At 40.1% G+C, this 26,116-nt stretch overlaps 2 protein-coding genes across 3 annotated transcripts in view; one reads left to right on the top strand and one right to left on the bottom strand.

Annotated features, from left to right (window-relative positions):
- The window catches only part of acss3 (acyl-CoA synthetase short chain family member 3), a 76,795-nt gene extending 56,417 nt beyond the window's left edge, over window positions 1–20,378 (top strand). The window contains exons 10-16 of the mRNA XM_056455576.1: window positions 8,147–8,242; window positions 8,433–8,496; window positions 16,767–16,848; window positions 18,884–19,006; window positions 19,103–19,202; window positions 19,648–19,823; window positions 19,977–20,378. Of these exons, the coding sequence (XP_056311551.1) occupies window positions 8,147–8,242; window positions 8,433–8,496; window positions 16,767–16,848; window positions 18,884–19,006; window positions 19,103–19,202; window positions 19,648–19,823; window positions 19,977–20,060 (725 nt within the window). The 3' untranslated portion in view covers window positions 20,061–20,378. The remainder of the gene's footprint in view (window positions 1–8,146; window positions 8,243–8,432; window positions 8,497–16,766; window positions 16,849–18,883; window positions 19,007–19,102; window positions 19,203–19,647; window positions 19,824–19,976) is intronic.
- A 421-nt stretch (window positions 20,379–20,799) lies between these two features.
- Window positions 20,800–26,116, bottom strand: part of ppfia2 (PTPRF interacting protein alpha 2) — a 308,411-nt gene continuing 303,094 nt past the window's right edge. For both annotated transcript variants that reach the window (XM_056455574.1, XM_056455575.1), the window contains 2 exons: window positions 24,832–24,913; window positions 20,800–22,432 (listed from right to left, as the gene is read on the bottom strand). In XM_056455574.1, coding sequence (XP_056311549.1) covers window positions 24,855–24,913 — 59 coding nt within the window. In that variant the 3' untranslated portion in view covers window positions 20,800–22,432; window positions 24,832–24,854. The remainder of the gene's footprint in view (window positions 22,433–24,831; window positions 24,914–26,116) is intronic.

Below are 26,116 nucleotides of genomic sequence, written 5' to 3'. Positions count from 1 at the left end.
TTAAAGCACGTTATGCTCAAAACACACCCGTAACTCATTAAGAGAATAAGCACAACCCTGTTAGACTGTCCGCTGGTGCGCAGACTGTATTTTTTTCGTCCTTAAAATAGGAAAAGTCAATTCAGACATACCCTTAGTGCGCACCATGTGTTTTAGACAATGTGCTCAGATATCATTAAAATTGAGCACCCCCTATGTGTTGTCAAATATATTTACAATCAAGCAGAGTGTTCATCTGGAGCACATTTCTGAAAATCACACAAATAGTGGATCATCCAAGTAAATTTCACCTACTGTTGCTTTAAAAAGTAGGAAGCAGACCTACACTTCATTAATAAAATTTTTTTAGTTGATTAAATTATGTTATTTACTGACTTGTTACTTGTTCCAAACCAGCGTATCTTTGTTTTGTTGAACACAAAGTAAGTTATTTTGAGGAAAGCTGGAAACTTGTAAACATTGACTTCCATAGTATTTTTGTTCCTGCCATGGAAGTAGATTTTTACAGGTTTTTGGCCTTCTAAATGTCTTCTTTGGTGTTTTGAAACCACTTAAGGATGAGTAAATTATGGGTAAATTTCTAGAGATTTCTGGGTGACCTTTAGCGCACAAAAATGTGTAAAAATGTCCCTTAGATCATTGAAATGTTCTTCAAGAAATAAATAGTTCATATGAGAACCAGTGACTGAAAGATTATTTGGGCAAAAGGCTCTGGCTTGGTGGCTCGGTGGTTAGCACTGTCGCTTTACAGCAAGAAGGTCACTTTTTTTGCGTTGGGCCAGTTGGCATTTCTTTGTGGAGTTTGCATGTTCTTCTCTAGTTGGTGTGGGTTTTCTCCGGGTGCTCTATTTTCTCCCACAGTCCAAAGACATGCGCTATAGGTGAATTGAATGAACTAAATTGGCCATAGTGTACTGTATGTGTGTGAATGAGTGTGGATAAATGTTTCCCAGTACTGGGTTGCAGCTGGATGGGTATCAGCTGTGTAAAACGTGCTGGATAAGTTGGCGGTTCATTCCGCTGTGGTGACCCCTGATGAATAAAGGGACTAAGCCGAAGGAAAATGAATGAATGAATGACCTAATAATTTGGAACATTTATTTAAAAAAACTGTAGTCCCTTTTTAAAGATAACTTTGCATCTGCGTTCAGGCAACTTTTTAAGGCTATTTTACATTTTTCAATATTGTTTCAAGAAAGTCTTATGAGTTTGGGGCCACATAGTGTGAGAAGATGACCTAAAAACTAATCCTTAAATATTCAGAAACTGCACATTTTCAGACACTTTCCCACTCTGTGTACACGCTGTGCGTCACCTGTGAAAAACGTTTGAGCTTTCAGCATTACTCACATATGGCAGCGGTGCCAGACAGACTCGTGGTGCCACACGCTGCGATGCCAACAGTTTTGTGTCTCTCTTTTTACCAGTTGCTCTCTCTCACTCTTCATCGCCGTCTCTCTCTCTCTTTCTCATATACCCTGCTGTTCACTGCTCTCCTGTAGCATCTGGCTCTGAGACAGATGACGAGCAAGCCTGTGGTCTATTTGTGAGCGCTTTGCTCTGTCTCACACCGCCGTCTACTGATTGTGAATTATTTTTAACTTTCGTAATGATGTTGTCTATTTATAAGCCAGACATATAATTCAGGCAAGTACACAAACACAGACCTGAATCCTGGGTCAGTGCAATGAAAGTGATTCTGTTTGGAGTTCAAACAATATTTTGTTGTGTTTTCCAGCACTCTGGCAGTGAGAAATCTCAACACACAAGAGAATGTGGTAGTTTTTTTTTTACATGTCTGTTCCGTTCAGCTGGACGTGTTAGCTATAAATGTTAGATAAGCCGTGGATACATGAAAAGTTTGAAGTCATCTTAAAAGACTGTGAGCTCTGGAATGGAATCTGAAATAGTGACAGACTGATGACATGCATACATGTGTTTTATTCAATAAACTAATAATATGATATTGCAGTCAGTTTATAGGAAGGAGCAGAGTGCAAACGGATGAAATGATTGAATATGTGGCATATATCACCAGAGAAGTTTGTTGTTTTACCAAGATATGAAGCTTTGATATGGTGTTTTGTTATTGGACTTCTGTGCTAATCACAGTTTGTCCGTAACGAACACCATGTTCAAGCATAAGGGTGTCCATCAGTGCACAAGGCACAGGGACACCGTAGGGCGGAGGTCAGTGATCGACTTTGTGGTTGTATCATCTGATCTCAGACCGTATGTCTTGAACACTCGGGTAAAGAAAGGGGCAGAGATGTCAACTGATCACCACCTGGTGGTGAGTTGGATCCGCTGGCAAGCGGGAAAGCTGGACAGTCCTGGCAGGTCCAAGCGTATTGTGAGGGTCCTCTGGAAACGTCTGGCTCACCTCCGGAAGAGCTTTGACCAGATCCCGTGGGAGGCTGGAGACATGGAGACTGAGTGGTCCATGTTCTCCGACTCCATTGTCAACGCGGCCGTGAAGTGCTGTGGCCGTAAGACGGCAATCCACGAACCCGTTTGTGGACACCGGAATTAAGGGATGCCGTCAAGCTGAAGAAGGAGTCCTACAGTGCTTGGTTGGCTTGCAGGACTTCCGAGGCAGCTGATGGGTATCGACGGGCTAAGCGTGCTGCAGCCCGGGCGGGTGCGGAAGCAATAAGTCAGGCCCGGGAAGAGTTCGGGGAGACCATGGAGGAAGACTATCGGTCTGCCCCAAAGAGATTCTGGCAATCTGTCAGGAGCCTCAGGAGGGCAAAGTGTAGTGGAAAGTTGCGCTGGATCTCGACAAACACCTTCGAAGTTCTCAAGTTGAAGCAGTTTGTTGTTACGGCAGAGATAGTCGATCGAGCTCCCCCCCCCCCCAATGTCCAAAAACCCACAGTTTATATACAGTTTCTTATCCACAGTTATCGTGAGATATGATGTAACCACCTTATTCCCGGCTCCAATAGAATCCTAGCTTTTTAATTGATGGCTGTATGTTTTTCTGTTTTTACATATCTTAAAGGTCATATAGCATGTGCTTACAATCATGTGTTTGCATATGATCATGTTGTTTCCATACTTTCTAAATGATTCTCCTTATGTATGCTGTTTTGGTGAGGGTTGTTTTTGTCTTGGTCAATACATACATTTGTCTATATGTATTGCAAACGCTCTGTCTGAATGTTCTCACTTAGACGCATGACCCTCTGTGCTTCAATTGTAAGGCCCTCAATTTTAAGGCCCTGCATGTCTATATGTCTCTTGTGCATCAAGAGTCTATGTATTTAGACTCGAGTCTCGAGTCTATGTATTTCTATAAGTTTTAACAGTGTATTTTAATTGTAATCTATATTTTAATAGTGGCAGATTATATAGTGATTACATAATAGAAGTTTCTCTGTAATTCTCCTAAAAAAGCAGCTCCACATTGACACTGTTTACAGCGGAAATGGGGAGCTGTTGACCTCGACTGGGGATGTGGTCGGACGGTGGAAGGAATACTTTGGGGATCTCCTTAACCCCACCGACATGTCTTTCATTGAGGTAGCAGAGACTGGGATGCAGGGGTGGACTCACCCATCACCCAAGCTGAGGTCACTGAGGTAGTTTTCAAGCTCCGCAGTGGCAAAGCAGCGGGGGGATGAGATTCACCCTGGGTATCTTAGGTCTCTGGATGTTGTGGGGCTGTCTTGGCAGACACGTCTCTACAATATCGCATGGAGGTCGGGGACAGTACCTCTGGACTGGGCAACTGGGGTGGTGGTTCCCATTTTTAAGAAGGGGGACAGGAGGGTGTGCTCCACTATAGGGGGATCACACTCTTCAGCCTGCCAGGGAAAGTCTATGCCAGGGTACTAGAGAGGAGGATCCGGCCGATGGTTGAACCTCGGATCCAGGAGGAACAATGCGGTTTTCGTCCGGGCCGTGGTACACTGAACCAGCCCTATACCCTCATCAGGGTGTTTGAGGGTTCATGGGAGTATGACCAACCAGTCCACGTGTGTTTTGTGGACTTGGAGAAGACTGACGCCCCCGCTACCCGGCCCTGAAAAAGCGGCAGAAAATGAATGAATGACGTTTTGACTAATGAAGTTTTCAAACAGTGAAAGACTTGCATTAGTGATGCACACTGTATCGGCTGCCATAACAGCATAACTTGATAAATGCTTATATTTAATGTCATATAATTGTACCCAATAAAAAATAAAGACACAACTGATACATTATAGATTGTATCTGCTTTGATCGCTGAGTCTGTTGATGTTAGAGTTTGTTTTTACAGTAAAAATGGAGACTTGCCATTTGTAAATGATTACTATATGTGTTTGCTTGTTTTCTGCAAATTAATTTCTAAATGAAATCACTTGTCAAAATTTTGTTTTGATAACCAGGCTGCAAAAAAATGTATATTAAGTTTTGATTGGCTTATATATCAGAATAGATCATAATTTGTAGATTAGTGCATCCCCTATTCGTTTGGAGAAATTGTTTGTGTATTTTAGTACTGTGTATAAACAGATTTATTAGTATATTTTTATATATATTTTTTATATTTTTATGTCAGTTTTTGGGGGTTTAGTAGCTTTAATTCTTATTTTAGTTATTGTCAAGGCCAGATTTTCTTTCTTGTAATGTTTTATTTCAGATTTATTTGAATCACATGGAGCTATTTGTAATAGATGCTGTTTTTACTTATTAATAATAGATTATTAGACATAATTTCTCTTTCATGCTGACTAGCTCATTAGGGTTGTTTTCAAGCTGCTGTTCCTCTGTGACAGTGGTTGCTGGAGGGCTTGCACTTTTTTTTTTTTTAGAGTACACCTCTAATGTTGTTCAAGTTTTTTTGTTTGTTTTTTCCCACCACAATAGTCCAAATGTAATGTTATGCTTCTGTTTTTGTCCCTTTCTCTGATCCTTAGATGAAACCAGTAGCAGAACTGTGGAGATCAAAATTAGAAAACAGTTTGTGAAGACAATATGTTGAGATATAGATCTTTACCTTGTTTAGAGCTGAACTGTTGATCAATTCCAACTGCAAATTCTCTATCTTATGATGTCTTCTACTGCATGTGTCTTTTGTGTCTTTGCCCAATCTTTCTCAGAAAGTGAGAGACATTGCAAAGATGCGTTTTGCTTTAGAAATCAGTTTTGGAATGATCAGCTTCTCTTGCTAAAATAAGACTTTGAAATGAGGACATTTCTGAATCTTTAAGAATGTATTAAATCAGGAATTTAGTACTAGGGCAAATGATTTCCCATTGAAACATCATGCAGATTTGCTGCTGTGCTTGATACACAAATACATTGACTAGTCAGGCTTTATGTGTACATTCGCCTGTAATCATACAAAGATCCAAATTCTGTATGATCAGAGTTAACATTTTAGTGTAATAAAGTTGGTCTGCTAGAGAAATGACAGAGAGCTTTTATAGTGTTCCTAAAGTTGTTGCTTGTAAAGAGAAAATGTTCAAGAAACGAATGAAAAACGAATCAAAATTTGGCTTGAAATAAACATTTTCTTAAATATATACATCCATTTACATACAAACTTTTATTTTGAATGTGGTTAATTATTTGACAGAACCAAGAAAAAAATGTTTGTCTGTGTTGTTTTGCAATAATCTATATCTTTAAAGTACAATCAAATAAATTGTATGCATCCATGAATTTGTATGCTTTCATCTGCTTTTTTGCGTAGATAGATGTCTGGAGGACATGTGCTTATATCTACTGCCTTGAAGGCAGGCAAATATTTCAGTACAGTGCAAAACTTGCTCTTCTTCATAATGTAAGAATTTCATCCAACATGTGTGGCTATTTTCTGTTCATATTCCATCATCATCATCAACTTAATTTTTCAGACTCAATGTACAAAACAAAACAATATACAATTAAGAGAGTTGTTCCCATAATTTCTCATAAACGACACAACCCTAAAATTGGACAACATTAAAATAGCATTGAATGGCAAACTGATAGAGTTACAATATCAAATGCTTACACACAGGCTAACTCGGCAATAGCTCCACATATTTGAGAGAAAATTAGCTGAACTTAGTGCTAGATTTGCCTGTGTTGAATTTATGAAGAGTCCGATAACCTACACTTAAACCTGTACATCAAATTACGCAATACAATAAAGCATGTTGGCACACAAACACTAGCAAACATTTGGCTTGCACTACTCCATCGTTGAACCTTAAGCAGTAGCCTCAACCCATCATTATATGCTATATGAAGTTTTTGCATGCTACTCTTTCTATAACACTGCCAGAAATGAGCAGAATGCTTTAAATATATACTCTTAACAAATAAGGAACACATAGTAAATTTAGGCATCATATTAGCTTGAGCATACATCCTACAACACTGTCTGCAAATGTCACTATTATCAGACAGGTCATCAGTTATATAGTGTCCTAGGTATTTAACCTCCTCACATATTTTAAGAACAATACAAAACAGAGAAGAGGAACAGTCCTCCCTGTTTCTGATTAACATAACATTACTCTTCTTCACATTATATTTGATATCAAAATCTAATCCATATTGAGAGCAGACCCCCAATAACTCTTGAAGGCCTGCACTATATGGACCAAAGATTGCCAAATTGTCTGGATACATCAGATGGTTGATTATAGTGTCACCAGCCATACAGCTGGTTCCACAACTGTTTAACAGCTTTGATAAATCATCCATGTAAGCATTAAATATAAAGAGAGACAAAATTATACTCTGTCTAACTCAATTATTCATTCATTCCTTTTCTTTTCGGCTTAGTCCCTTTATTAATCCGGGTCGCCACAGCGGAATGAACCACCAACTTATCCAGCACATGTTTTACATAGCAGATGCCCTTCCAGCGGCAACCCATACACAGCGCCACTGCGTGGCCCCAACTCAATTATACCTACCTGCATTGACTGATGATGAGCATACCAAAAAGCCAAATTTCTTATTAAAAATGACCAGGCCGCCTTTTACAAAATGTACAAAATAATGTAATGAGCATTTGAAGCATCAGTAAAACACACAAACATTGTAGAATTATGTCTATTGTACAAATCTGAAATCTAATTTAAAGCAAAAATACACTCACTGTAAAAGTTTTTGTCGCAAATTTACAGAAAAATACTGGCAGCTGGGTTGCCAGCCACTTACTGTGTTTTTACAGGACCACTTCTGTAAATTATGCACATTAACAGTAAGGGTGGCACGGTGGCTCAGTGGTTAGCACTGTTGCCTCACAGCAAGAAGGTAAACGGTTCGAGTCCCAGCTGGGCCAGTTGTCATTTCTGGTAAGCTTGCATGTTCTTTCAGTGTTGGCGTGGGTTTCCCCCACAGTCCAAATACATGCGCTATAGGTGAATTGAATAGACTAAACTGTCCGTAGTGTATGACTGTGTGTAAATGAGTGTGTATGGGTGTTTCCAAATACTGGGTTGGGGCTGAAGGGAATCCGCTGTAAAACAAATGCTGGAATAGTTGGCGGTGCATTCCACTGTGGTGACCTAAAAAAAATAGAGATTTAGCCGAGGTAAAATAAATGAATGAAATGAACAGTACAATACTGGCAGTTGCAGTTGGCAGTAGTGTACTGTGCTGTTATTTTAAAGTCTGTTGCTGTAAAAATACATGGACTAATTTAAAACTCAAGTAAATTGTGCCATGTTTAGATTTAAACTAAATTGATTGTCAGAAGACAAGACAAACAGCTCTATTTTATTTAGTAATGTCCTCTCAAGGACTTTAGATAGTATGGTGGCTAAAGATATAGGTCAATAATTGTCCATGCTATTAATTTTGGCAGCTCTAGCCTTAATAATAGGCAGCACCAACATAACTGACAAGATAGAATCAGGTAAAGTCCCATGTACTAAAAATCCAAAGCAAATAACAAGCAGAGCACACAGTTATTTACTTGCAAACTTTAGCTGTTCTGCAACAAATATATTGTTATTGTTATTTCTGCAATGTTGATTTGCACTGTACCGTTCAAATCTCTGTAGGTTAACGAGGTCTTTTCTGATTGGTTAACCTCCCTGCATGTGAAGTAATCAACAAGACCCCTTCAGAGTCACTGAATGAGGGGCAACCGTTTAAGAGCTCATGTTTGCGACATCGGGTTCTGTCTGTAAATCAGTGTTTTTCTCTGTTATAGAGAGCGGCTCCTCGATCACTGCTTCTTGTGTGGGTCTGGGCTGCTCACTGGCTCCCCCTGCTGGTACAGCTGGTAAACCTGTGCCCGGATACAACGGTGAGATTCATCTACACTGTACTTTGTCACTACACCACACATGTTGTGTCATCGTTTGTTTATTCCAAATCCGTTGTTGTCGATCACCGAGAGAGTGTGATTTAGAGCTCCTCTGACTGACATTTGAGCTTATAATAGCTGGCGGATTCAATAAATGACCAAAGCACTGCTTTTCTGCTTTGTCTCACAGTGACAGTGATCGATGATGATATGCAACAGGTGAAACCAAGGACTCTGGGGAATATCGTGGTAAAGTGAGTTATTTTAATCCTCTCACTTTTTATTTTTATGGAATGAGACAGTATGAAGGATACGGAAAGATGAAAAGGGTAATAGGACTGGAACTTATGACAGATTATATCACCTCTGTCTGAATAGTTTGGGGATGCATACTATCCATTGGGCCACAGTTGTGTCATAACGAAAGTGAAATAGCAAAATTTCTGTCAAAGATTGTGAGCACAAAAGGTCCGCTGTGTATTATGGGTAGCGTAGCTCTAAATGAAGGTCATACTGCAATGCTTTTGTTTGTGAGTGTATGAAGCACAGCAGCAAATCTGCATGATCAATTTGATGATGTTGCATTGGGAAATGTTTTGCGCTTGTACTAAAATGTCCTAAACAAAATGCATGCATGAAGATATGGTTATGAATTGCGATTGTTAGTGCTCAAGAATGAAGAATTTAGACATGAGAAAGTGTAGAAAAAATGTTTTTGGTTTGTTTTACGATGCTTTTGTTTGAGAAATGCTGTTTGACGCTTCTTTTTAGAATAAGATCATACATTGCCACTCATATTTGAAACATTATCGGTTAACAATTGACATATTTGACAATGCAGATTTTTTACTGTCTATTATTGAATTATTCATTTATTATAACAACCAGGAGGTTGTTATTGCAGAATAAAACCTGTCAGGCTTATCAGCGGTTGTATAAGACTGAAGGGTTTTATTCTGCAATACACAACCATCCTGGATGCACTTTATTCAGCTCATTACATGGCTACTTGCCACAAAACAAAAAATGTGCCACAAAACATTCTGAGCCAATTAAACACAAAGCCGAGAAAAACAGCTGACGGAGTACACACTAACTTGTGCATTACTCAGTTACAAGAAGGCTGACAGAAACAAAACTGGCTGAATGAAGCATATACTGACCTACATATTGTTCATTTACAAGACGACAGCAACAGTCAAAAACCATGGCGTGACTGACAAAAAGATACACATGAATTTAGATGTGATTATATGGATTTGAACATATTCCCTTATGGTCAGGATGAGTCAAAGTTCTCAGATGAACCTGTGTTATTGAGTGGTTGTTATCTCGATATAGCATGCCTTGGAATGTCTCAAGTGTGTGTGTGTGTGAGTGAGTGAGATTTTCTTCTATCCCATGTTCTATTCTTTCATTTTATTCGAATGAGTTGTCCATATTATGAAAACAGCCTTTTCCTCACATAAAAAGTTCTTCAGAACAATATATGCTCATGTGTTTAAAGTTAGAAAAATGAATAATTATTTTAATTATATCTCTAATACTTCTTAAGGATTTTTTGTAACAAAGTAAGGACGTTTTTCACAGCATTTTCTTTTGTATTACTTCTGTAGAAAGTAATTTCTTTTATTTTGGCTGAAATAAGAAAACAAATACATTTTTACAGTTTTAAAACAGCTTTAATTGGCTACAGAACAAGCTATCGTTAGCTATGTTTCCATCCACCTATTTTTATGCGCATTTTGCATGTTCGCATAAAAACCAGTTAATGGAAACGCCATGATGCGCATAAAAAAACATATGCGCATAACTGAGTAGGATAAACTTTTTCTTCGATAGAAAAAGATGTGCTTAAACTACCATGGAACCACTTTTACCGCACAAATTTCAGTATGCGCATTAAAAAAAGATTATGTGATTTTGTTATAAGAGATCATGTGATAATGAAAATGTGCGTAAATGGACAGGCCAGCAGGCTGAGCACAGTGTAAACCATCTAAACTGTTGTTTTGGTTATTCTAAAAACGCCTTAATGTTTAAGTATTAGTGTTATTATATTAATGACCTCCAGAATCAAGAGCGTCTGTGCTCCGCGTCTGACACCTTCAAACGCCACCGCGCGTTCACTGCGTGTCAGGATTGCCTTCTGAGGCGCAAGTCATTTATTAGATGAAGAAAAGATTGACGCAGCTTCTCCTACCGCAGTAAATTCAGTTTTTACTGTTGATATTTGGCGCCAGTTAATCAGGAAGTGACGATTTTGTTCGCTTTGACTCATTGGATGGAAACGCTGCTTTATTCGCACGTCTTTGAATGCGATAATCCAGTTTTGCGCATGAAGTTCATTCGCATTTTTGGATGGAAGCATAGCTATTGTCCAAAAACTTACCTAATTACCCTAACTTAACCCTAATTAACCTAGTGCACTTTAAACTGGATAGTATCTAACAAAGTAGCTAGTAAAACAGAATGTCAAAGTGTCATCAAAGCAAGGACAGAAGTTAGTTGTTTACAGATGAGGGTGGTGCGGTGGCGCAGTGGGTAGCGCTGTCGCCTCACAGCAGGAAGGTTGCTGGTTCGAGCCTCGGTCAGTTGGCATTTCTGTGTGGAGTTGTCCCCGTGTTGGCGTTGGTTTTCTCCGGGTGCTCCGGTTTTCCCCACAGTCCAAAGACATGCTCTATGGGTGAATTGTTTAAGCTAAATTGTCCGTAGTGTATGTGTGTGAATGAGAGTAAATGGGTGCTTCCCTGTGATGGGTTGCAGCTGGAAGGGCATCCGCTGCGTAAAACATATGCTGGATACAGTTGGTGGTTCATTCCGCTGTGGCGACCCCAGATTAGTAAAGGAAGTAAACCAAAAGAAAATGAATATTGAGATGACAGTTAGAACACATAGAACAATCTTTCTGCATCTTTGAACAAATGACAATATAACAACACTATCAAAATACTGTGATCTGTAAGTCTCTATGATTGCATGGACAGAGCCCTGTTCTCTCTCTCTGTAGGTAATTTTCACTCCCTCCGTCTAGTGTATGAGGTCGTGTCACGTAGACTGTTGACTCTGGTGTGTCTGCTAGACGCTCGTCCAGACGTCCATTGAGTCCAAAACATTATAGCGCAGCCTTTTTGTCTGATCCGCACAAATAAGTCTCCTTCCACTTCAGTGTGCTCATCATCTTCACTGCACAATGAAAGATTTACTGACACAAGAGAATCTTTTCATCACAGATCTGACTTGAAAATCTGCGTCTTTGTAGGAGGACATTAAGGCCGAGTCTGAGCAGAATGAGTAATGCGCTCTGTCTGCTCTCAGCCTTTCTTCAGGTACAATAGTCATCTATAAGCCGGTGTCGCGTCTGTGCTCGGCCTCTGGAGAGCCGAATAATCTGCTAGATGTTTGTTTTGTGCTGTCTGATAGATGTGATTTTAATCAAGAGCATGTTTGAAAGCCTGTCGGATGTATGCTGGGATTAAAAGGAAATTGCGGTGCATAAAACAAGACGCATAAACACTTTCAGGAGGAGCAGCCTTGATAACGAATGTGTTTGGATTACTAAGTATTTGGAGTATTTGTATAACTCTAATCAAGAGTTGTCAACGATAAACAGGAATAAAAGGTCGAAAAAAGCTGTTGAAATATATCCAGTTGAAGTCAGAATTATTAGCCCCGCCTTTGAATTTTTTTTTTCCCAAATGATGTTTAACAGAGCAAGGACATTTTGACAGTATGTCTGATAATATTTTTTCTTCTGGAGAAAGTCTTATTTGTTTTATTTTGGTTAGAATAAAAGCAGTTTTTAATTTTTTAAAATCTATTTTAAGGTCAAAATTATTAGCCCCTTTAAGCTATATTTTTTTGCTAGTGTACAGAACAAACCATCGTTATACAATACCTTGCCCAATTACCCTAACCTGCCTAGTTAACCTAATTAACCTAGTTAAGCCTTTAAATGTCACTTTTGGCTGTATAGAAGTGTCTTGAAAATTATCTAGTCAAATATTATTTACTGTCATCATGGCAAAAATCAAATAAATCAGTTATTACAAACGAGTTAATAAAACTATTATGTTTAGAAATGTGTTGAAAAAAAATCTTCTCTGTTAAATACAAATTAATAATTCTGACTTCAACTGTATATCATTACATAATTGATTGTAATAAATTCAAATGGATATGTCCAACACAATCTCACGGCAATTTGTAACTTTTTGATTAAGTGGCTAATTTGTATAAATTTGTACAAACTCATTCATACAATTGAGTACGATTTGTTTATCCGCCAATGACGGTTGGGTTTAGGGGCAGGGTTGGGTGCCACGCCTCTTTTTCATAATTGTACAATTTTGTACAGCTGAACTGGTATGAACGAACCACTAAACTGACAAAAAAGTTAAATAGTGAAGTTTCCTGGTGAGATCAGGCTGTTATATCCAGGTTATATCACATAATGGCAAGACTTCATTTGTGTAGACTAGACTAGACTTACTCACAGACATGTACTTAAAGGAGAATTGCCTTCAAAATGTCAGTATTTAAATATCATCCTAACTGTTTTGAAGGAAGTTTTATCTGGAGAGACTTAATTTAGGAATTGTTTGTATATAATGGTAGAATCAAGGTAAGTCTAAAGGGGACCCATAATGCCAAAATCACTTTTATGAGGAGTTTAAACAGTTGTGTGGCAAAAGTGTATGAATATAGGCAGCCTGTAATGGTAAAAATGTACCCATTAGTGATGATCTCTCCCTCATCTGCATACACAGCCCTGCGTGAGAAGCAGCCGTACGCCATTAGAGTTTCCATGTGCTGAAGACTAATAAATGGCATCATAAATGTGGAGTTTTAGGAGACACAGCTGAACGCAGACTTTTTGTAAGCCAGTTCTTCTGAAATGGACATTTTTTTAATGTTAGTCCTGTTTCGAATCTGCCACTCTGCTGAGCCATAGGCACTTGTAGCTCTGCCCTGTTTTGAGAAGAGCACAATCTCAGTTGAATTGACTTATTTATTTATTCGTTTGTCCAGGGTTCCCGCGGGTCCTTAAAAGTCTTAAAATGTCTGAAATTAAAATCCGGGAAATTAAGGTCTAAAATTACCTTAAATTTACCGTAAAGTGGCTGTAGGTATTACATTTTCAGCCAGTGTGCCTAATGACGATAGGGAAGCACAGTGGTCCAAAGTGAAACAGGGGAGAAATCAGTCTCCGTGATTAATCAGAATATTTCGGTAGGTCGGTTACTGATGCTTACGTGGGTCTGCACCTGCGTGCTGTCATTACACGGTTGTCGAGGTGAGGTTGAAAATGAAAAGATGGGAAAGTGTAACTTTAACAACGTGGCAATGAGCCAATGTGTAAATTCGGCAAAAAGACCTTTTCTTTAGGGACCATGGGGCTCAAAGCCGTCGAGTCGCACATGAAAGTAACGTTAGGAAAGCACCAGCGGTACGTTGCAGCAGCTAACTTAGTCATAGCTGGTCCAGGTTAGTCCCTGCATTGTTTGCAGCTAGACCTAACAATGTTACTCGTTCAGAGTAGAGCTGAAGATCTTTGCCCGAATTCGGACTTCATTTTCATCATTTTAGACGGGGTCAGGTCGGGCTTGGGCTTGCGCAGTAAATGAACAGTCATGTGATGCATTTGCATTTGGCGCGAGAAAGTAGTCAAACTGTTTGTTACAACATTAAAATCCATCCCTGCAAAGGTGAAACAAATGATGACGGGGAAGTCAAAAAGAGCTCATTTTGACTGCGGTCAGGCCAGCTGCTAGTTCAATAAGAACAGTCATTCTAGCCGCTAAGGTATTTGGGTATATTACGGTAGAGCGCTAAACAGCAATGTACAGCGAGCTGACAGGGAAGATGAAATGAATGTTCTTGACTGGTGGAAGATGAACAAACAATCCTACCCAAGACATGCTAAATTAGCCAGATCAGTAGTGCATCCCGGCCTGTAGCAGCAGCAGCAGCGAAAGGGTGTTCAGTGCTGCTTAGGGAGCGCAGGACTGCGCCAAAGCCATTTACAGTGGATTCAATGATGTTCCTCCACAAAAACACGTAGCCTAATCTTGATGAGTAAAGAATTTTCAAATTATGTCTAAATATTAAAATTAAACCACAAAATCATAATGTAGACAGAGTGTATAGGCTAATGTTGGCATTGATATTTTATTATTCAGCTTCACCGTCGCCTTAATGCAGATTGTGAAGAGAAGTGGCGAAACAAATCCCACAGAGCCTTTATCTTAATTTCGTTATTGCCAAATACCCGTCATCATGTATCATTTATTTGAATTTTATTTGTTAAGAAAGACTTGTTTTTATTGGTGTGTTGGCCAATTTAAAGGCTAAGTATATGTACCCAGGCCTATTTAGAGTGCTGAGATGTTAAGATGTTACAGAGGACTTACTTTATTTTTTTGTTTCAACTTCCAAGTCACAGCCTATGTTCTGAAAAAGGAACATTAAGACACATATAAACGACTCATTCATGAAAAAAGGCAAAAGAGCTGTCAATCAATGTGTACTTGTCGGGCGACATGTGTACGACTGAACTCGTATGAATTCTTACGGATTAGCCACTAAACTGACATAACGTAAAATACTTACGTTTTCTCGTGAGATCAGGCTGGTTATCCATACTGCGACGAGGCGCAATTCTGTTTAAATCTAACGAGGACATTGAATTGAGTAGCCTGTTCCAGAGAAATGATGACATTTTTTGTTGAGGTCTTAAAAAGCATTAAATTTGACTTTTAAAACGGTCCAAGAACCCTGTTGTCTATATATTTAGGGTGACTCGATGGCTCAGTGGTCACTTCATAGCAAGAAGGTTGCTGGTTCAAGTCCCAGCTGGGTCAGTTGGAATTTCTGTGTGGAGTTTGCATGTTCTCCCCGTGTTGGCATGGGTCTCCTCTGGGTGCTCCGGTTTCCCCCACAGTCCAAAGACTTGCGCTATACAGTAGGTGAATTGGGTAAGCTAAATTGTCTGTAGTGTATGACTGTGTGAATGTGAGAGTGTATGGATGTTTCCCAGTACTGGGTTGGGGCTGAAAGGGCATCCGCTGCGTGAAACATACAGTATGCTGGATAAGTTGGCGGTTTATTCCACTGTGGCGAAGCCTGATAAATAAAGGCACTAAGTGGAAAAAAAATGAACGAATGAATTTATTTATTTATTCAATGATTTATTTATGTCAAGGCCTAAGAGGGTCAGTTTCAAAGAGTTCTAAAACAATTGTTTGCGAGATATTTTGGGCTAAATCTTTACATACACACTGTAGGGACATCAGAGACCTATTTGACATCTTTTGAAAAGGGGCATAATAGGTCCCCTTTAAAGGTTTTAGATTTGAATCTTATTTTCTGAATTGTTCATTGATGTCTTTTTTATTGTTAAAAAGCTAAATCTATTTTAGAAAAGTGTTGTTTAGAAATCTGTTTGTATACTTCATTCATTCATTCATTTTCTTTTCGGCTTAGTCATCCATTAATCAGGGGGTCGCCACAGCAGAATAAACCAGCAACTTATCCAGCATATGTTTTACGCAATGGATGCCCTTCCAGCCACAACCCAACACTGAGAAACAGTCATACACTCTTATTCACACACATACACTACGGACAATTTAGCTTACCCAATTCACCTATAGCCCATGTCTTCTGAACTGTGGGGAAACCGGAGCACCCGGAGGAAACCCACGCGAACATGGGGAGAACATGCAAACTCCACACAGAAATGCCAAACTGGCTGGAACCAGCGACCTTCTTGCTGCGAGGCGACCACCGTGCCACCCTGTGTGTGTGTACTTTTGTTGGCAAATTTGATCTTTTCTGCCATGAAATAGTTGGGGGGAGGGGGGTGGGGGGGGGGTTGGAAGCTGATTTGGCAATAAACTCACATTTGTCTACTACAGCATGAAAGTCACGTGAGTAAACGTGAATCTTATTTTGAACCTGATGAACGTGGAGCTTTTAAGCAGCTTTTAATGTTACTGAATGATTGTATATAGTTAGAGTTGTACGTAAAGTCTTGTTTGTCAACCTTTATGTACAGTACTTGTTTGTTTTCTGGAACACAGAAGAGGTTATTTTGAAATGGGTTGATAAGCAACCGTTTTGTTTTGTTTTTTGCTTGGATGGATGGGTTGTATGAAAACGTAAACAAAGAACTAGCAGCAAAACACTGGTATTTCTTCAAATATCTTCTTTTATGTTTACTAAAATGGTCATACGGGTTTGAAATAATATGATGGCGATGGCACAATTCAACATTTCTAAAAAAAAAAGAAAGAAAAAGAAAAGGAAAAAGAATCATGGCTTCCGTTAATGTTGTTTTTTTTTCTTCTTCTTCAATTCCCTTTTCATCCTCTGAATATTGTCATTCGTATTCACAGTTGAAAGCATACTTTGACCCTGAAAGGATGCAAAAAAGTCTGTTTTTGATGCTTGAGAGCGGAGGAAGGTCACATCTTGAATATTTGTCTTTTTCTGAAAGCATGTCTTGTTCTTCTCTCATCAGGCTTCCTCTGCCTCCTGGAGCAGCTCTCAGTCTCTGGCAGAACCACGGGCTCTTCAAAGAGCTCTACTTCACCAAATTCCCTGTAAGAATCACCATATACGGTATATTCGGCATCTGCTCTGCCTTATTGAAATGTTTTATAATTATTATTATTATTGATTTATTTTTAGTCATGCATCTATTTTGTGATGTAGGTTTAGTATAGCCTGACAAAAATATACTAGCACAGCCTATTATGTCTGATGGAGTTACTTTGGTCAAAAAGCACCCCCTTTGGCAGAAAGGACTTACAGTATGTGGTTGAAATTTGAAGCGTGTAGTTGAATATGTCATGAAGGTGTATGTAGCAAAAAAAGTCTTTGGGGGTTAAATTTGTTGAAAAGAGTAGAAGCGTTTTCATTATAGGAGTGAGCTGTTCAATGCTTTATCGTGGCTTTATTCCGGCAATATGTGGCAAAAATATTGAAATGAGTTGTAGCCGGGGCTTACGATCCAATATCAGTTCGCATAAAACAGTCAGAAATGTAAAGAAAAGAAAAGGCTTTGTTTTAACTAGCAATACTCAATACATTTGTTACAGAATGTATTATATGCGTCCTAATACATACACATTACATATAATATCGACACATATAATACATGATGTCATTGCAGATGATAAATAATACATTGCAGTTACGCATCAGTAAAGGCTGATTAATAAATGTAAAGTAAATTGATGTCATTAACAATAGAACCTTTTGTAAAGTGCAGCTTATTAGAGGTCAAAAAAATATGAAGCGATCGTTGTCATAGAAAAGCAAGCTAAATATGTAGTTCTGTTCATGAATAAGGCATTCCTATAGGATTATTGCTTCAGCCAAACTTTGATTGAATGGAACTTGCTTGAGCACCGAACGCAGGTGGCAGGAAAAGTGTGCATGCAACTCTTGTGGTTGTGGTTTGAGTCAGACAGCTAGTGAACGGCCTCTGCGTGCGCCATCCGAGCTGGAAACGCTGTCATTTGACGAGTGTGATTTGCTAATAATTAGGCAGGACAGCGATAATCCGGTCACCTGATGCCGCTCCGCATGTGCGTTTGATGATGTCATCTGAGCCGCTGCTTACTGCATTCAGTCCATACGCTGTACAGTCATGACTAGAGTCGAGTGTAAAGGGTGTGTTCATCCTGCGGCGCATTTGAAACGAAGGACTGATGTTTAGTACAGAGGATTTAGTACAGAGCCTTCACAAAGGATGCAGAAGAATCAAATACAGCATATGTCAAATGTATCAACAGTGGATTACACAGGCAAAGTACTGTAACTAAGTAAACAGTAAGAGTGAGAATAATCCCTTCAATGTTTTTGCCAGTCCAACATGTAGAGGGTATATTAATATCATCATCATCATCATCATCATCATTTTGTAAGAAAAAAATGAGGAGTATGTACAGTAGAAGGTGTTTATTCAGCATAGCAGTGTGAAAATACACAGCAGCGCCCTGATTTCATCAGAGTCAGAATGAACCCCGAACATTCTTAAACTCGGAGCTTTTATACTGTTTTTGATGTTGCCTTTAGATGTTAATGAAGTTGCTCCTTGGCTGTCGGCATAGCTGTTCTGTCTATCTCCCTATGTTAATGCAGCTTCCACACCATTGGCGAGATGCCTCTCTGTGCACCTCTCACATCCCCATTCTACAATCGTTACCGTTTGGTCAAGATGAAGTCAGCTCAAACAATGCAGAGACGACAAACTGTAGACTTTGGTTTTGTATCATAATTGAGCCCTTTTGAGAAAAGAGCATCAACACACCATTCAGAGTGGCAGTTGGGTTGAGGCAGACTCGTTTCTTTCAATTTGTATTGCGATTTTCCCCCAAAGGCCGTCGCAAAGACCATTTTAGTGCAGTACTCCATTTTGAGCAAATGTGTATTTACCGGCCTTTGTGTTTGAATGACAGTACTGTATGTACAGTACATCATCCAGCAGTGTGCTAGTGAAAGGTGATTGTTTGTGTATTTGGAGCAAACCTCCATAGGGCTGCAGTGCCATCCAGTGGTGGACAGAAACAGCATAAACATGACTACATGTTGATATCCTACTAAATAGCGTTGCTGGTACTGTTTTGTTAGGGTTATTACGACACCATGGATGCGGGTTTTGTGGACGAGGAGGGTTTCCTTTACATCATGGCTCGCTCTGATGATGTCATCAACGTGGCGGGTCACAGATTGTCCACTGGGGCTCTTGAAGAGGTCTGTGTCATTCTTACTACTAATATGAAACCTTAACGAGTGTTTACTGTTGCTACAAGAACATATGATGTTTTTGTTTGTGTGTGTGTGGTTCAGTCTGTCCTGCTTCACCCTGCTGTGGTGGACTGTGCTGTTGTGGGACTGGAGGATTCCCTGAAAGGACACGTGCCTCTGGCTTTATGTGTGCTTAGGAATGGTGAGGATTGGACCAAGACAAGTACTGGAGTTTGACTTGCCATATTTTGATTGCAGTTGTTTCTATTTTTTGGTATGGCGCTTTCCATAAGAAAAGTAAATGAAAAATGTGTGAATTGATCTATTTAGCATGAATCTATACAGTATGAGACTTGTATTTTGAGTGTAGTCCAAAAAAAGTCATGTTTTATAATGTATGATGCCTACAAAACAAATGAAATTGCAGGTTATTTGTTCAACAACAAGACCCCTATCTCTCATATATATATGTATATATCTTTAGTGAAATCATATCAAATGTTCTAGTCTTCATCACGAACCTAATGTGCCAAATAACATGAGAAGAATGTACTATAAGGACCATCGGTTAACGGTAAATAATGTTTTAACCAATGTTTATTAACAATTATGTGTGTGTGTGTGTGTGTGTGTGTGTGTGTTTGCAGACTGTAAGGAAAGCGAAGATGCTCTGGTGAAGGGGCTGGTGAAGTTGGTAAGAGACACCATTGGTCCTGTGGCAGCTTTCAGGAAGGTGTTCTTCGTCAAAGCTCTTCCCAAAACACGCTCTGGGAAAATACCACGATCCTCTCTGGCAAACCTGGTGAACCACAAGCCTTACAAGGTATCTGATAACCTTTGTCTTGTAATCAGAAGTACTTGTAATTGTAATAAATGAATAAATATAATCATAAATATGATAATATTATAATGAGCAGTTGTATGATAGTTTTGTGGAGTTTTTTTGAATGCTTTGTTTGAAATTTGAAATGCACAGATCAGTCCCACCATAGAGGATCCAGAGGTCTTCAAGGACATCGAGAAGATGCTGAGAGAAAGTGTAAAAGGAGCTGGTAAATAATTTACCACCAGATGTAGAGAAAGACACACACAAACACACGCACACACACACACACACACACACACACACACACTAACACAAACACACAGAGAGTGAAAAACTTTCCTCTCCAAGATGTAAGAACCTATGAAAGAGATTGTGGCATAGAAAAGAGCTGGTTCTGAACAGATTGTACTCTACATTCCCTAATATTTTGCAGTAATTTGACTGACAGTAATAATCTGATTGTGCTTATATGATGAGAGTGTAGCACTGTTGATATTTTAGTATTATTTGGACCAAATATAAGAAGTTGAAGTAAACAAGTGGTCTAATGGTGATTTGTAGTGGCTCATTTGTACCAAATGAAATGAGTTTGTTTGATCGTCCTATATCCAAGGAAAGAGAAGAAATGATGTTGTTTTTTTATGTAGTTACTAAAAGAAAGGTCATTTGGAATGTGTAATGTTTTAGCAATATTTTTGATCATCCTAGTTTTGAAATCAGCAAGAACCGTGAAGTTTGTGAGTTTTGCTACGGCCATTTGATAGTTTGTAAAATGGCTTGTAGACAAATGTTATTTGTGACGCATCCGGAAGCAGCACATGTAAAAAAAAGCAGTGTAAATGTGAGCGTTTATGTGAAAGTGACCTATTTGCAGAAAGTCTAATGCTGACTGCATGTTTCGGTAATGAGTCAAGGTGAAAGGTGCAGCAGTGTAGCATGGTGAAGAAAAGAAAGTGCTGGAAAAGCAAGGCAATTTGACTGCATTTTTTTATTGACAATGAAAAGTTGTTTGATCACCACATAGTTTTGACCAAAATACAATCAGTAATAAAAAATGGACACAAAATAAAAGAGTTCTCTGTGCGTGCAAAACAATGTAGAAACCGTGGAAGTGTCCGAAATAACCAAAGGACAGGAAGCGAAGGGCTGTACAACCGACGTCCCCCCCGAGCGGGAAAATCTTTTTTTTACACCAAAGTTAGTCACAGCAAGTGAGTAAGTCTACTTTGACTATGAGCTAAGCCTGTCCTTTAGCAGTTTCCTGTACCGAAAAGCGGCGGGACGCTCCAACGGGCCACGGAGCCAACCTCGGCAATGTCAGGAGCAGATGCTATTTGCGCTGCGGACGGACGAAGCGGTAGATTTTGCGCTCCTAATGGCGGAGGAGAACGAGTTAGTGAAAAAGGAGCGTTTCTGTTATCAGCGTTCTCTGGGTAAACGAGCACGCGCTTTAAGGTGAAGCCGCGTGCCTACCGCATGTCCAATCGGTGAGGTTGTTAAAGGGATAGCGCCTGAATTTGGCAAAGTTGAGCTGATTTATTGACCCTCTGCTTGCAGAAAGCCCGTTCGAGTTGGGTTGCTTGTGTTGATAAGTAAAGAAAACGAGAGCGGGTAAAGAAGCGTCTAATGTGTAGCCACTGAGGTCCACAGTATTTAGTTTGCATTGTGAACGGTAGAGACTTCCATGTTGCGTAGACATTGACGTTTTGGTTGACGTACCCCTTTAATACACGGTACTAGAAAAGATCGCTTGGCGTTTGTGATGTGTCGTGAAGGGTGTTAAAAAGGGTTCATGGAACGAATGAGCGTTGAGAAGTATCGAAAGTGTAAATTTGGAGTGTGGGTGTCGGGGGCGATCGGTAGGTGTTTCCCTGCAACAGAACGCAGTGCCGTTTGGACGCTGGCCCGTGAGAGGTTTTTTTTTTTTAGCAACGCAGTTGAACGAACGCTTGCAGAACGTTGCATTTGGCATGTATGCGATTGAGTTGCGAACAGCGTTCCGCGGCATGTGATGTATTTGAGCTGGTTGCTAAGACGAGCGGTGCGACGTAGACTCCCGACAGGTAGGCGCAGTTGGCAGGCAAAAAGTTTTGCAAATGTTAAAACGCACAAGGGAATGAAAGGAAAGTAAGAGCACGTGTAAGGTGTCTGTTGGGGGCGAGAAGTTGTAACAGCAGCAGCAGCAGCATCTTTTGAAATCATGACATCAAAGGACACGATGTGCACAAACAAGTGAACGTGTTATTTGTCCTTCTATACAGACAAGTGTGTATATATATATATATATATATATATTTATTTATATTTCTGTATTTATATATAAAACAGCATTATTTACAGTAGAAGAATTTACAGTTGAACCTACACATCCCCTGTAGAAGAAATACACAGTACTTGAGCCGATGGAGCCACGTGGCGTAAAAGACGGCAGACACTGGGGTCGTGGCCTCAGTCGGTGGAGCGGGACGGGGGAGAGCGGCACTCCTCTGCCCTCCTCCTCCTCCTCCTCCTCCTCCTCCAGTCCCTGCGGTCCACAGGCTTGTGTTGTTCTCTTGGCAGTGTGACTTGTCAGAATTGTTTGTTGAGGCCAACTTGAAGGTAAGAGTCTGAAAGAAAAAGAAGAAGAAGAGGTTTAACGTGGTCAGAAGACATTTGCGGTTAAATGTAAGAGTTGCGGACGGGCAAGGATCGGAAGGGTGAGGAAAAGGAGGTGTGGGATTGGGAACGGTGACTTTGACTGTAAAGTTGAGCCTGTCAGTCGGAATGCTTGGACAAGAGCGGATTTGAGGTTGTAATAAAGTATTTAGCAGTGCCGTGCGTGTCAAACAGGCGATTCGTCAGACCCTTAGCGAAAAAAATGAGAGCTATATTGTTTGCTTTTGAAAGAACGCCTCAGTTTTAGTGAACTTGTGAAAAGTGCAGTTTTGCGGACATGAAAAAAGGGCATCGTTTAAGTATATTGCAGTATTACTGCAATACGACCGAAGCACTCGTACAATACAAGTGTAGTAAAATGAGCAGCGCTCCTGCTCGGCGGACGACGGTTTGTAAATGACGTTTCGCTACTGGAGTTGCATTGCTGAAGTACTAGCGCAATACATTGGATTGCAGTTTGGAGAAGTGTAACCAAGTACAGAAATGTCTGCAATACATAATAAAAGTCTAGTGCGCGTATAATACTTGTGTACCTTTAGTGCAATAAACGATACACCGTGTAGCAATATAAGTGGAGCAGAATATTAAGAATGACGTTGTCAGTCAAGCGCAGTAAAGACAGAGTTGACTCGTTTTACTGTGGTTTACTGCCACTCGTTCTGCTGTTGAAGCGCATTGTGCTGCTTTTGAAATGCGTTTATGATTGTATTGCAGTTTTGCAACGGTAAATAACGTGAGCGCGGTTACACTTGCATATACTGCTGCTGTACTGCAGCTTCACTTGAGTTCATGCAGTTCTTTTTTTCGGTAAGGGGAGCGCATGTGTTCTCGCTGGGGATGGAGTTGACAGTGGGCATACGCTGTAGCAGGCTGTTAGGAGTATTTTGTAATGTCAAATTGAATTGAAGTTTCGAAGGCCTTTGTAGGCGCATTGGAATTTTTGTAGCAGTTTAAAAGCGTGGAAAAGGAGTCGTTTCCGTACATGAACTGACTCGCGGACATTGTATCAGACAGTAAATGGTATAGTGTTGTTTAATATAGCATCGTAAGGAGAACGTTTGATGATATTTTTTTTTTATGTAAGAAAGCTGATTATAGTAGAGGCAGACGCACGCGCGGGCTCCGGAGTGTTGGCTTTCTAGAAAAGGCTAAAATGTCGTATTGTTATTGTAACAGTTTATTAGTATTAAGCGAAGAGATTTGTGAAGCAGTTGGAAGTGCTTTGTCCAATATGGAAGCGCTTTCCCAAGCTTGAAAAGGGTGAATTAAAAAGGAAGCATTTTGAATGATTTCCACTAGGAACCCTTTGGATGGTGGAGCAGCGGTAGTGTAGTTGTTTGTGCAAGGTTTGTTTTGCAGCCGTTATGGTCTTGATTTGTATATTAGGTTATTAAAGTTTGAGCTGAAAACAGACATGAGATGATTGGTTGAAGGCTCCAGGATAGGGGCGTGTTGCTGTGTGACTACAGTGTAGCTGCGGCTTGAAATGAAAAGGAGCTGCTTCTCCCGGAGCACTGTTCCCATGTAATGTAGTGCATGCGCGCGATTGTCATCATGCGTTACGTCAGATTAAGAGCGCAGCGACACCCTGGATGACGCCGAACTGCAGGTCATCATTGAAAAACAGCAAGTGAGTATGTTGAATTGATTTGTTTGCGGTGCAGTTTATGGATGCCTTTCTAAAACGATGAGTGTGACGCAAACGCCATTTGCGGTGTCCACACAAGCATACCATACGGCTGTGGTGACTACACAGCGGTTAAGAACGAGAGCGTTTTGACTTTATTGGCGATGCGGCGTCTTTATTTGAAACACGCTCTGTTTGTAAAAACATTGTAAAGTAAGAAAACTAAGTGACCAAAATGACAGACAGTTGGAAGAAATGTTTGAATGTCAGTTTATTTGCAAAACGGCAGTCCTATGTCATGTTCCCTTTAAAGATGGAGTCGCATTCCAAGTGGGAGCAATAGCTTGAGCGTGAAGCATGGTAACGCGGCGGTGCAGGAAGCTGTGCAGCGGAGGCCACGAGCAGAAATGTATGGTTTGAGAGTAAGAAGATGTGAAAAGCTAGTGGTTTTACTTGGAAGAAGCCACGAGATGTAGGATGTGCGAGAGAAACCAAAGAGGAGTTGTTGTACGTGCTGGTGTAAATATTAGAGTGAGGTATATGTTGTGTTGTCGACTGATCTGTCGTTAGTAGCATTTCGGTAGCTGTAACGCGTGGGTGAGTGTGGAATCAGTAGCAGCGATATTAGAGGCGAGTTGTGTTTTTGTCGGTAAGAAACGAACATGGGGAGTTTTAGAAGCAGTGAAGGAAACAGGTGGCGGTTGTGCTTAGCATAGAACTCACAGCTTGCGGTGCGGATGCAGATCTCAGCAAGAGTAGGTCCTCACAGTGGAGCTGTCCAGACGCTGTACTGCTGATGGTCCGACTGCACAGAGACAGAGATGGACAGACAGACAGACAGTGAGTGAGTGAGTGAGTGAGTGAGTGAGTGAGTGAGTGAGTGGGTGAGTGGGTGAGTGAGTGAGTGAGCAATGCAAGTTGTGTGTTTTGTGTGAGTGAGTGAGTAGGTTGGTTTGTGGGTGGCTAAAATGTATTGATCCATATGTGTGATGATGCAGTAAAATGCCCTGGTAGTAGTAGTAAGTTTGTGTACATGGTGTGGAAGCTGTTGTGTAAAGACATGATGTAAGAAGCTAAGAGGGAAAGGCGAGGATTTTCTTTGGAATGAAGTTGGTACGTACAGGCAAATGAGTCGGCATGCTTGTTTGAAAGTAACATGCAGTCGTGCGGCCCCCAGAAGTGTGCTTTAATGGATAAGGATAAGCAGTGCGACGAAAGGTCGTGTGCGGTTGTGTTGAAAGTATGCATGAGCACGGTTGTTTGTCATCGGAAGGGCCAGACGGAATGTGCGCAGAATTGTGTGAAAAATGTGCGGACTTATGCGGAAGGATTTGGGCAGTATCGGAAGTAAAAGTTGACTATATGAAGTAAAAAGTAGTGGGTTTTGAAGTTGTGTTTAACGTTTCCAATGCAAATTGAGTTAGATCCACTTTATATGGTAAACTATGTAGTAAAAGACAGAAAAGATGGTGAATAAATCCTGTCCATATTTTGATATTAGTGAATAATATCAGTGAAATGAATTGAAAACAAAAAAAGAAATATATACTGACACACATTGACACAAGTAAATAAAGCAAATGAATGATGGGCTAAATATGAGTGCAATTGTGTGCGCGCAGATTTGGTGTGGGCTTAGTCATTGGTGGTAAAGCGTGTGTTTGGGCTGGTTGTTGTAAGGAGGCAAAGAGGCAGCGAGAAGGTGAGGTATGGGAACGGTCATGCTATCGGTCACGTTGCTTTGCAAGTTAGGAAAAAGCATGCAAGTTTGAAAAAAAAAAGGAGGCTAAAAAAAAAATAAATAGATAAAAGTGATAGAAAGACATAAAAGTGAGGAAAAGAAGAACAAGCAGGATGGTAATAATGCTAATCAAAAAAGCATTAGGCCTTTTTATTGTTGAGCTGTGTTGTGGGTGAAGATTGATTGATTGATTGATTGATTGTGTGTGTGTAGCTGGTGAATTAGATGCGCAAGCGTGTTGGCTACAGTATGTAATCATTTGAGGAG

This window comes from Danio aesculapii, chromosome 4, assembly GCF_903798145.1.
Source record: "Danio aesculapii chromosome 4, fDanAes4.1, whole genome shotgun sequence".
In the NCBI taxonomy this organism is placed as follows: domain Eukaryota; kingdom Metazoa; phylum Chordata; class Actinopteri; order Cypriniformes; family Danionidae; genus Danio; species Danio aesculapii.
Note: the sequence above shows the minus strand (reverse complement) of the source record. Positions and strands in the feature narration are given on the sequence as shown.